Source organism: Sorex araneus, chromosome 3 (assembly GCF_027595985.1).
Source record: "Sorex araneus isolate mSorAra2 chromosome 3, mSorAra2.pri, whole genome shotgun sequence".
NCBI lineage: Eukaryota > Metazoa > Chordata > Mammalia > Eulipotyphla > Soricidae > Sorex > Sorex araneus.
Genome location: NC_073304.1, coordinates 90,256,902 through 90,269,400, shown reverse-complemented (window position 1 = coordinate 90,269,400; position 12,499 = coordinate 90,256,902). Strand labels below are relative to the sequence as shown.

Below are 12,499 nucleotides of genomic sequence, written 5' to 3'. Positions count from 1 at the left end.
AAGGGAGTCTCACCCGATTCTTAGGGTGTAAACACAGACTGGGCATATGCCCTCTAGGCAGCCTGTGTTCAGGGCTATTCCCCAGCCTGTTAGAAATGACACTTGTTCGTGGAGTGGCAGGCCTGTTGGGAGTCTGACAGGTTCTGGGGAGATGGCAGCTTCCGGAAGAAAAACCCACAGCAGGTAACTGGGCAGCTATTCCACCCACCCCGCTACCCAAGTGCTAGAACTTTTCATTCCTCTAGTTATGATAAACTTGTGTCAAAATATCTCAGCAATGGTAAGCTTTTATTTAAAAAATAGAAATCTATTCTTTCATCCCCAAAGAATCAGGCTCACCGTGGGCAGCCCCCATCCCTACCCCCAGGCCTGTTCCAAACATGTAGACAAGGGAGGCATGTGGACCCCTCCACCCCCATCGTCCAGTGGTGAATTCAAGGGGTTAGGGCTCAAGGTGCACACGTGCATCTCCCAGTCCGCCAGTCACTGCAATTTGGATCCAGAAGCCCCGGGAGGAGAGTCAGGAGTGAGCGCTCCTCAATTCATACCCAGATGAAACAGCTTGCGCACAGTGGCAGGTCCGCCCCAGTAGCCCCTGTAAGAAATGACACGGGAAAAGAGATTGCAGTGGAGAAACGGGGTGACCCTGCCAGCAGGCCACAGAAAGGGAAGCCAAGCTTCTCACAGGACACAGTTTGCATGCCACAAGGCAAAAGTATTGTAGGAGGGGACAAAGATCCCATGGCCAGGAGGGGCCAACTTGACTCAAGTTCTGGCTCACTTGGACTTCCAGCAAGGCCACACGAGGCCTCCGCTGCCTGCCCACTGCAAACCTCGTGGCTTTCACTTGTTACCTGACTGTCAGGCTTTTTCAACCTTGACCCTATGGGCATTCTGGACCAGACCCCTTTATCGAGGAGAGGGTTCTTTGCACAGAAGGATGTTTTAACTATCTTCCTGGTCTCTGTCCACCAGAAGCCAGTTACATCTCCTCTTGCTGTGACCATGAAAATAAAACCCACTATAGAGGTGACCAAATGTCCCTGCAAGGTGGAGTGGACAGCAATAAGCCCTCTGGTTGAAAAACTCAGATACAGATATTCCAACTCCTCTCTCCCAGGGGTGGAGAGCAGTCAAACGAGATCGTCATTTGGAGCAACAAAGAGCAGGAGGATTCATTATTATGACTCTATTTCCTCATTCAACTCCTACTGTGTAGCACTCTCTGCCTTGCGTTTGCTCATTAATCGCCATCCTGCGAGGCAGGCAATGTTGCTACCATGGTGCAGATTAAAGATGCAGCAACTTTCCCGGGCCACACAGCTAGGAAGCGGGAGGGGAGGGATTCAAGCAGGGCTCTGACTGCAAAGCACAGGCTTCCTTGTCACCATTTTTATTTGTCCTCTCCCCCCCCCCCCCATAGAAACAACAAGCAAGATAAATGAATGAAAAAAATGTACCTGATGTGCAAAAGTGATTTACTATCACTAAATATCATCATGATTGGGTTTTTTCTTTTTGTCATTCAGTAGCAAGAGAGAGCCAGAATCTGGAAGACTGAAGAACTGGCCATGACATTAACAAAGAAAGAGGCTGTGTGTGTGTCAGGGGAAGGTATATGAGCCACCTCTCCTCGTCTGGGATTCTTCCAACACTCATCCATGGGAAAGGGCACCCCCTCAGCCAGCCTGGCTGTGGGTCCTAATTTCTCCTGAAGCCAGAAGGACCCCCTGCCCAAGTTCGTGTAGAACAGCAGGTCTCTACCCAGGCTACCCACTTACTTGAGCATCAGATTCCAGTACAAGAAGGGCATCAGGTCAGCCTTCATGAGATACATGGACAGTCGCTCTTTGCTCTGGTCAAAGGGGAAGGTTTCCAGGGGCTGTGCATTGTAATCAAACTCAGCGAGAATCACACGGTTGTAGGCAGTCACCAGCGGACATGAGGTGTAGCCATTGTACTGAAATTGCACATAAAACCAAGTTAGAAAAGTGACTTTTGTTGTGTTTGACCTTGAGTAGGGGCCATTCTTTTTTTTCCTATGGGAGAAGTATCTTTTTTTTTTTTGATGCAGTGAAAAATAGAAAGGTCATAACAACAAAAAGTTACTAAGAGCAGGGGCTGGATAGATAGCATAGCTGGTAGAGCGTTTGCTTTGCACACGGATGAGTTGGGTTCGATTCCCAGCATCCCATATGGTCCCCCGAGCACCTCCAGGAGTAATTCCTGAGTGCATGAGCCAGGAGTAATCTCTGTGTATCGCCGAGTGTGCTTCCCCCCACCAAAAAAGAGAAAAAAGAAAAGTTACTAAGAGCAAAAACTAAAGTGCCCTGATGGAGGAACTGGTTAAGGAAGTGGTAAAATTAAGGGTTAGTGCAGTTTCCCCTCCCAGCAGAGGATATGCCTTCAGACTACCATCCTTTATGAGGCATACAAACCTTCCTTGTTGGTGTTTTGTTCTTCATAACCAGAGAAATTGTCTTGTCAAGTATTCCTGACTGGGCAGCTGTGAGAGAAATGAAAAAGTCAGAGAAACAGAAGCAACCATTTTTCTGTGAGAACTAATATGCAATTAGGACTAATGTAAACAAGTTCAAGAAGGCCCCCTGCCTTCCCCACCCCTAGGAGAGATCACTGACAACACGTACTCTTCTTGCTCCACAGAATCCTGACTGCAGTGGGTGTCGGCTCCCTGACAGGAAGGGCAGCCTCTGCCTTCACTGCCCTGTCAGCTGGGTCTGTGTGCTCCACCCACGCCTACCCCAGGCCATCTGGCATGTCCCTGAATCCCCACGCAGACCTGGGCTGTCAGCCTCAGGTATAGCCAACTTTCTCCATACTGGACAGCCTGACTGAAGCTGGATTTAGTGAGAGGGGGTGGAAGATAGGGGTCCACAAAAGAAGGGCAGTAAAAGAGGGGGAAAGAGAAAGAGACAGAAAGAGACACAGAGAGAGGATGGGAGAGAGAGAGGGAGAGAGAAGGGGGGGAGAAAGATGAAAAGTTCCTGCCATAGAGGCAGTCTCGGGGCTGAAGGCGGGGGTGAAGAAGTTGGGGCATGGTGGGAGAGATACTAAAGACATTGGTGCCAGGAGATGTACACTGGTAAAGGGATGGGTGTTGGAAGGCTGTGTGACTGAAACCCAACTATGAACAGCTTTGTAACTGTCTATTTCACAGTGATTCAATAAAAAAAAAAAAGTTAAGGTGGGGTGGTGGAGAGAAGAGGGAAGAAGAGATAGGTTTTCAGTGGCAAAAGTCAAAAACATATATTTTTAGTATTTTTAGCTTTGGGGGCCCACACCCAGTACCCTTTACCCACACACTCCCATTTTTTGGAAGGCAGGGTGACCTTCAGTGCTCAGGAGCTACTTGGCCAGGCTCAATATTTGGAGTTTCAGGTGGCTCCTGATAATGCTAAAGGTACTCACTATGAAGAGTTAGCATCAAACCTGGGTCTCCCACATACAGAGAATACCTTTCTGGGGATGGCCACACCTGGACGTGCTTAGGACTTAATCCTGGCTCTGCTCAGGGATCACTCCTGGCAGTTCTCAGGGGAACCATGGGGTGCCAGGGATTGAAGTCAGGTTGACCACATGGAAGGCTCTGTCCACTGTACTATTTCTGTAGCCCTGAGAATACTTTTTTCATCATGAACTCTCATTCTGTTTTTTTTGCTTGTTTGTTTGTTTTTTGCTTTTTGGGTCACACCTGGCAATGCACAGGGGTTACTGCTGGCTTTGCACTCAGGAATTACTGCTGGTGGTTCTCAGGAGACCATATGGGATGCTGGGAATCAAACCGAGGTCGGCTGCATGCAAGGCAAATGCCCTACCCTCTGTGTTTTCACTTCAGCCCCTCTCAATCTGGTTTAATCAACCCCTTTACATGCACCACTTGATTTTTTTCTGGAGAATTTTCAAAGCAATTATAACAATTCACCCATATGTATTTTTATGCCTATATCTCTGGTAAGGTTTTTGTTGTTGCTATTGTGACACCTATTATAGGCTGTAATGGGGGTATTATATGGGGTCCAGGGCCACTTCTAGGAGTACTCAGGAAAATTTGCAGTACCAGAATCAAATCCAGGGTCATGTAGGCATTGCTCTATAATAACTTGAGCTGTCTCTCCAGCCCCCAAGGATTGTCTTTTTTTTAATTTGAGTCACACCCAAGGAAGTGCAGGCTTGTCACTTTGTGGGGGGGGGGGCACACTTGTCACTGATCAGGGATTTCTCCTGTCTCTCTGCTCAAGGATCACTTCTGCAGTGCTCGGGGGAACGTATGGGATGTCAGAGACCAAACTGGGTTGGCCACATGGAAGGTAAGTACCTTACCCGCTGTACTATTGCTCCATCTCCCATTGAGGAATTTTTAAAATACAAACACAAGAACATGTTATACCCCAAAGAATTCTTTAATATCACCTAATTCCAGACATTTTGAATAATTAAGCCTGTCCTTTTAAAGTGTACGTCTGGTTTTACTTTTGAGGAAAGATGAATTACCTTTACCTTGTAAATTGCTCATTAAGGCAGGTATTTTGCAATCCCCCAAGCCAGGGGTCAGCAAACATTTTCTATAAAGAAAAATGTTAGGCCCTGTGGGCTAAGAAGCCAAATAAAAGATATTACAGAACCACAAGAAAAAACATACTTCTACCCAAAAGAGCACAATTTTAAATATAATAATCTTTTTGTAATATAGATCTGCTAGTAAGACAAATGGAATTCTATTTTTTAGATAAAAGAAATAAAGAGAAAGAAAGAAAAGAAAGAAAAGGAAGGAAGGAAGGAAGGAAGGAAGGAAGGAAGGAAGGAAGGAAGGAAGGAAGGAAGGAAGGAAGGAAGGAAGGAAGGAAGGAGGAAAGATCAAGAAGCAAAAATAAAGAAAAAAGGAAGGAAGGATATGGCTCTAAGGGCTAGACCACCTGTTTCGCATGCAGGAGACCTGGGCTCAACCCTGGCACCCCATGGTCTCCTGAGCACCACTGGCAGGAGTCAACAACATGAAGCAAGTGTGGTTCAAAATCCACTTTAAAAAGAGTCTTCCTTTCCTCAAACTGCTTTCAGTGTTTCTCTCTCGAAACCCTTCCTAGCCAGAGTCCAGGAGCTGGAAGCAGGCTTTCTGCTGTTGTCTGCTGGCACGCAAATCAAAGGAACGAAGAATCTGGCTCTGGAAGGAGGCAGCTGGTTTCCTAAAACGGGGATTGAGCGACTCTGCTTAAAACTATCACTGTCTTTGCTGTGGCCAAGGCAACATCTTGAAAGGTCACATTCATATTTTTCTTTTGGAAAACTTTGTTCCCTTTTGAAAGGTCTGGAATCTGAACCCCAGAAGAGCTGGGGACCCCCTCCACCCAGCTGCTTGCCCAGCCTGCAGAAAAGGTGAGAAGGTGCCTGTGGGGTCCCTGCAGAGAGGCCAGGCCAAGTACCCCGGAAGTGGTTACAGAGTTTGAGTTTAACTTGTGTGTGCCTGTTGGTTTGGCTCATGCCCCTCACCCCTGTATTATAAGTCTCTTCTGTTGTGTCAGATTGCAGCAATCTTTGTGTGTGTTGGGGCGGGGAAGAGGGAGGATGCCAGGGATAGAACCCAAGACCTCACACACGCAAGAACACCCTCCACTGAGCCTGATCCCAGGCCGCTGCCATTAATTTTGTTCTGTTTTTATATTTCTTCAATACAAACATATTTTTTTCATCTATGGTCACTCCTCAGCCACATGCCCTCTTTTGGTGCCCTCCCCACTTTTGATTTGCAGGACCAAAAGTGATCCTGATCAGCACATGTCAGGGGCCCCTCCTTCTACAGACGCTGGGAGCAGGGTACAGCATGGGGATGGAAGAGCATTGAGGAGGATCCTCTGTGTCCTTGCCTAGATGCAAAGGGGGCACCGAAGTCAACCTGGGGTGGCGGTAGCCCTGAGTCGAGTCAGAGGGTGTGAGGTGAGGTGCTCTGGGAAGGCTTTGGCCAGTGCATGTGGCCGTCAACATTCAGTACTTGGAGCAGAAAGAAGAGGGCGGTTACGTGTCACCTGCTAGTGCTGGTGGTACTGCGGGTCTGTAAGGGAGAGTCGTGGCAGAGAGAGAACTGCAGGAAGAGGCCAGGAGCTACAGGGTTCAGTGTGGCTAGATGGAGGGTTCAGTGTGGCTAGATGGTCTGACTCACAACAGCACAGTGGTCTGGACTGAGGCAGTTTCGGGAGGCAGGGAGGAGTGTTATTCTGTACCCCATGGCGTGGGGGAGCCAGGTGAGAAACGCAGGCTGGGGAAGATAAACTAGACTATCCTGACTTAGACATTAAACAGAAGAGCAATGAGCAGCCACACAGTAGAGCAGTCACACAGTGGAGAGCAGGACAGAGATTTTTGTAATAGATGAGAAACAGCCCCAAGTATAAATTCAGAGCAGACTCATCAAATAAACCCCAGGGCACCTAGAGCACAGACAGACACAGACAACAGGAACACGGGGTTCAGGAGAATGTGGAAGCTGTGAAGGTACAAGGCACGGCCGGAAGACTTTTCCCCTCTGACTTTTTGTTTCAGCCATTTTTTTACAGCATCTACCAGGAACATGAAGTGTATGTTTTATTGAAAGTGGACAGAGAGCTGGGATATCTGGGCCTCACACACTGCAGAGTAATTTTTAGCCCATAAATTCAGTGGTATTATTACAGTAAGAAAAATGGGCATTCAATGCATAGCCCCACAGTCTACCTACAAATTACAAATAAAAGAGATATTTTACCATAGAGAGATGTGAATTGGACGTCTTTCATCCCATAAGGAATCCCAGTTTCACAAGGCCAGTACAGAAGAATAGAGCCACTCCTGAGGTGACAGGTGACAAGGAGAGTGCACACAGCCTCAGGTATGGAAAGGTATAAGTAGGATCTAATCGTAGGAAAACAATGAGATAGGGTACAGCACTTGCCTTGCATGTGTGGGGCCCTAAGTTCGATCCCTAGCACAATGAAGGAAGGAAGGAGGGAAAGAGAAAATCAAGGAAGGAAAAAAGAAAGGAAGGAAGGAGGGAGGGAAGGAGAGACAGAGGAGGGAAGAAGGAGGGAGAGGAGGGAGGGAGAGGAGGGAGGGAGGATACTACTAGATAATTCTAAATTGTGACATCGTGTTCTATAAGAAACAAAGCGTAGACTCCTCAAAAATATCTAATGCAGAGAAGAAGGGAAGGGGAGGGGAGGGGAGGAGAGGGAAAGGGAGGGGAGGGGAAAGGAGAGGGGGAAAGGGAAGGGGAGGGGGAGGGGGAAGGGGAGGGGACCAGTTGCCAGGAGCTAGAGAAATAGTTCAAAGGGTGGGAGCACATAGCTGACATGCAAGAGACCCAGGTTTGATTCTGATACCACATGTTCCCCCCAGAACTTCAGATGTAGTCCTGGAGTTCCCCCTAAATGCTGAGCCCAACCACTGAGACATCAGGCCTGCACAGTCAGGATGAGTATCACCAGGAATGAGCGCAGGCCCCCCAAGCACTGCTAAATAAAAATGAAACAACTGCTAGAAGGCCTGCTCTAGATAGAAGGAGGTCAGAGAGACGTGACATCAGAAGCAGCCTGGCTCCTGGCTGGTCCAGTTTAATGGGGGCTACAAAGGATATTTTTAGGAAAACATGAATTCTAACCAGGTTGTGTCTGAAATCATTTTAGAATACAACGTTCAACTTCTTTGTGATCATAATGGTCTTAAGGTTCAGGGGAAGAAACCAACTTTTCCTGGGAGCATTTGAGGGTGATGTGGATTACCTTACCAAGATGTCAAAAACAAACAAACAAACAAACAAACAAAAAAAAAAAAGCAGGGTGATCCAGCAAAGGGAAGTAGAGGTATTTTGTGGTACCTTCAAAATTTTCCTAGCCCTAAGTTTACTAAAATTTAAAAGCCGGGGAAGAGGGAATACTACAAATAACAAAAAAGACATTCACTGGGTTCCTTCAGTTGAGACTGCGTGAGCAACACTCCCACGAGCACAGCCAGGCACGGGGCATGAAGCTCCGTGTGGGGAACACAGTGAGCAGATGGCACCTGAATGCTGCAGGGGACAGAATCTACCAGGCAAGTCTCCCTCACTGCCAGTGCAACACACCAAGGCAAAGAATTTCATTTTCCAAGGCAGAAGCCTTAATCCTGTACCCTTCGGGGCACACTCTACTATTTCTCCTAACCAAACATTTCTCTGCTCTGCAAGAACAAGCCTTTCGTAGGCTTGCACGTGTTGTGTGGGTGAGGAGAAAAGTGACCCACCTGCCTGACAGTGAGAAACATGAGTGGCGCAGACTGAGAAGGAAGAAAATTCTCGAGTGCTACAGGCCCCATCTCTGATAAAAGTCCCACCAGGGAAACTCTCCCTCTAAGGTAGGAAATAGAAACGGGGTCCTGCCACTTCCTTACACAGCCCCAGGACTCACAGACCCCCTGCCTCTGTTTCGAGGAGGTTCAGATTGTTTTCAGGTGACAAAAGCTTCTTAATGATGAATGAACTGGTGTTTGGGCCTAATTTCGTTGTGGTGGTGGCTGCTGTTGTTTTCACATGGGTGCCTTGGGAGCACATCACCCAAAAGCGGAGAAACAGGCAGAGTTTGCAACTTACCTACTGCAGCAGCTGTCTTAGATGTTGGAAGGTTCGTGCAGTCCCCGATCCCAAACACATTTGGGAATTTCGTGTGCTGCAGAGTTTCTTTATCCACATCCACCCAGCCTGCAGCATCTGCCACCGGACTATTCTTGAGGACATCTGGTGCACTCATTGGTGGGGTAACATGAAGCATTTCATACTACAGAATGAGAGCATTGGGTTATTGCCACTTTCTCTATCTTCACAAGTCCTGCCCTTACATCTACCCAGCCCACACACCATCCAACAGCTACAAGAGGCACTTGTACACCAGTGCTAAGGCCATCCAGATCCTATCCCAGATCTTGGGTGCTCCCACAAAGCAGTGATGACATGGCTACCCATTCTCTTAACTGACATATACAGAGTGCACGTGACCCTTCGGCAGCAGGCAAGGAGAAATCCAAAACATCATAATAAACTCTGACATCCATAAAGAACCGATGGATGTTTCTATGATTATGAGTTAACAGGTAATATACTGCAGTTTCTCTCTCCCTGACACTCAGCTGTTGAATTGCAAAAGCAATCTCTCTCAAAAAGAGGGATAATCTGTTTCACCAAAAGTACCATGCATCCCGCAACTCTCAAAACTCCAATTTAAGATCCAAGAAAGGGTGGTGGCAAAACTGGCAAGCACTCTGAACTGGGAGAGAGGGCTGGTTCGGAACTGAGTTCATTGATCAAGTCAAGGGTCAGGGTGGATTTTTATATAACCTATAGCAGGATTTTCACCAGCAATAGCACATACCCTATCCTGATTCCTCCTGATTTTCCATGATCTTTTTTTATTTATGAACTAATTTTTTTAAAGTTCATCCTTTGTTTACTTTTTGTAAGAAATAACACCTGGCAATCTCAAATGGTTTAAATGTTCATAAATCATGTTACACGAAGGTAAAATCTTTAGATTCTTGAGACAATCCCAACTCTGTCATCATCATCAACAGTCTCAGTTTCTATAAGCAGGTGCCTATTCTCATGGGCTCACAGTCCTGTATGGTGATGGGAGGAGGGGGGGTCTCAAGTTTACTCCCACTCTCCATTATTAACTTAGTTCACCTTCATGCAGCAATCCTCAGTGCTCTATGCAGGGTGGTCCTGGGTGATTCTTTAAGGGTATGGTTCCCTGCAATCTAATCTGCTCATAAACATAGATTCTGAACACATGTTGGCATAGCAACAGCTAATGGATGGAATAGGCACAACCATCAACCCCAAAGTGAGGCCTCTCCTGTACTTCTGCAGTAAACTAGAAACGTGTTTCGAACTTGGGTCTAAATCTTACAGTGCTTCAGTTAATATGCTTGGATTTCACAAATACATATGAATCCCACATGTATTTTCTACAAGGAAACTGAAATATGTTTGCATAATTATCATAAAGGTATGACTTGTTACCTGAGCTAAGAAACTATCCAAAAGAAAAACTAGAGACTATTTCATAGACTTAGTGAAAAAAAAATCAACCCTGGCAAGTAGTTGCAGTTTTTTCTGTATGTGGTATTTCCAGAAACCATGTACAATAAATAACTTGACTCTGCTTCAATAACATAAGCGGTTTTCAATGTAGTTTCCAAACTTGAGGGTCTCCAGGATCACATTCACCAGGGTGGGGTGGTCCAAAGGATCAAACTTGCAGCCTCATCCCTGAAAAGCAGATGCTCAACTACTAAGCCACATCCCTGGGCCCCAGTATCTGCACTTTCAAAGTCTTTCAGTGATTCAAACACATGCAATCTATGAATGACAATCTTAGAGGGTCTGGCTTGAAGGAACAGGTTCAATTACAATGCTATTACTTGGACAAGACACTTTACCTCCATATGCTTATCTATACAGAAGTGGATTCAGCTAGATAATCTCCAAAAGCAATTCCCCAAAGCCCTTTAACTCTATAATATAAAATAAGATTATATATTAATATATACAATATATCAACTAATCTTAAGAGACTTAAGCCAGTTCACAAGCTCTCTATTAAGGATCAGAGACTATTGCCTTTGAGGGGTCATTTAACTATTTTTTTCAAAAATTTTCTAGTAAGAGTAAATTTATTCAATACACTAGTAAAAGTTTTAATTATAAGTATCCAACAGTATAAAAAATATAAAACAGATGTGTAAATTTCTACTATATTGATATAAAGTGCATGACTACATACAGTATATCCTATGGGCAGAGGTTAACTTTTACAATAGTGGTTCTCAATCCTGGCTGTAGAGTCACAAGGGGAACTTTTGAAACTCTCGGTCCTCAGTTCTCACCCCTAGATAACTCATCAAATTTTCTGGGGAAACAGACAAAGGGCTCAAAGGGACAGTCCATGTGCTTTGCATTCAAGGGGCCCAGGTTTGATCCCCAGCATTAGCTGATCTCTGAAGCAATACTGGGAGAAAGCCCTGAGCACCAAACTGGGAACAGTCCCCAAGCACCACTGGGCTGGTCCAAAAACAAAAATGGGAAAAAAATCTCTGGGCTTTAGACCCAAGCTTCATTGATTCCAATGCACAGCCAGGACTGAGGGGCACTCTTTCAAAACCTTTTTGGTGGAATTTTTGAAATTCATATTTTAAGAGTAGAACCAAATCTGGAAAAATTTGGTTTTTCTACGTTGAAATCTTATCATTCAAGGGGGACACAAATGTCTTCTGTCCTTACAATTCATTAGAACAATAACCATATTCAAGTCCATACCGACAATCTCACTGATCCAGAACACAGCTAAGAATGGAAACAAAAGAGATCAGCAGAGTGAAGGATCCTGGCTGGCAGGCACCGCAAACCAGAGAATGCTCTGGATCCCAGACTGGGCCAACAACACCTGGGTGCCCCAGACGGAGAAGGTGCAGAGTCCCTGCCTTCTCCAGATGGAATCCCAGCGACACTGAGCTTCTACTTAACACGGCTCTAGTATGTGGGGAACCGGACTATTTTCCCAAACCTCGAGGCCGCGGCCGCTTACTCTTATGTGGCTTACTAGGCCATGCGTCCTTTCCTGATATACAAAAAACCACTCAGGAACGGCTCCTCTGTCCCTGAGTGGCCATGATCCCAGAGGCACACAAACCAATCTCGGAATGCAGTGGCTGCTCACAGAAATACCTCTAGACTTAATTACTAAAATACCAGAATTCCAAAACCACGTGGCCCTTTTGTGGCTGTGCAAGATCATATGTTCTTCATTATCAGCAATAGAAAACAAATGATCTAATGATGCCTTTTCGGCAGATCTGATTGTTGGGGGGGAAATTCCAAATAATAATAGTGGGTTTTCTGTCGAAAATTGAATGTTATCAAAGTAAAGAGAGAGTAAAGTGAAAATCATCTGCCTCACAGGCAGGTTGTGGAGTGGGAGGGGGGTATACTGGGGTTCTTGGTGGTGGAACATGTGCACTGGTGAAGGGATGGGTGTTGGATCATTGGATGACTGAGACTTAATCCCGAAAGCTTTGTAACTGTTCTCACGATGATTCAATAAAATAAATATATATATATTTTTTTTTTAAAAAAAGAGTAACTCCTGAGCACCATTGGGTGTGGCCTCAAAACAAACAAAAAAATCAGCCAACAAAATTCAGTTCACACACTCAATTTCATGCCCTCTGATCATAAAAGAGTGCTCTGGACCTTCAACTCATGGGACACTCATTTTTACTTGACATAAAACTTTAACAAGTTTGGCTAGTTTATTTTCCAGCTAATTAAAAAAAAATAGAAGCAGCAACTTAAAAGGGCTGAAACCTTTTCAGAAACACACTGCTTCATAGGCAGTACAGAAAATCGGGTACAGAGAGACACAAGCGTGGAGTGAACTGAGAATCTTTCCTGAGGCATAAACTAGCCCTAAATATCCTTGTGGGT

General features: G+C 45.6%; 1 protein-coding gene across 1 annotated transcript in view; it reads right to left on the bottom strand.

Annotated features, from left to right (window-relative positions):
• Window positions 1–269: 269 nt before the first annotated feature.
• Window positions 270–12,499, bottom strand: part of SQOR (sulfide quinone oxidoreductase) — a 56,961-nt gene continuing 44,731 nt past the window's right edge. Inside the window, exons 7-10 of the mRNA XM_004609640.2 lie at window positions 8,612–8,795; window positions 2,439–2,506; window positions 1,782–1,960; window positions 270–595 (exon numbers count right to left, since the gene is read on the bottom strand). Of these exons, the coding sequence (XP_004609697.1) occupies window positions 538–595; window positions 1,782–1,960; window positions 2,439–2,506; window positions 8,612–8,795 (489 nt within the window). The 3' untranslated portion in view covers window positions 270–537. The remainder of the gene's footprint in view (window positions 596–1,781; window positions 1,961–2,438; window positions 2,507–8,611; window positions 8,796–12,499) is intronic.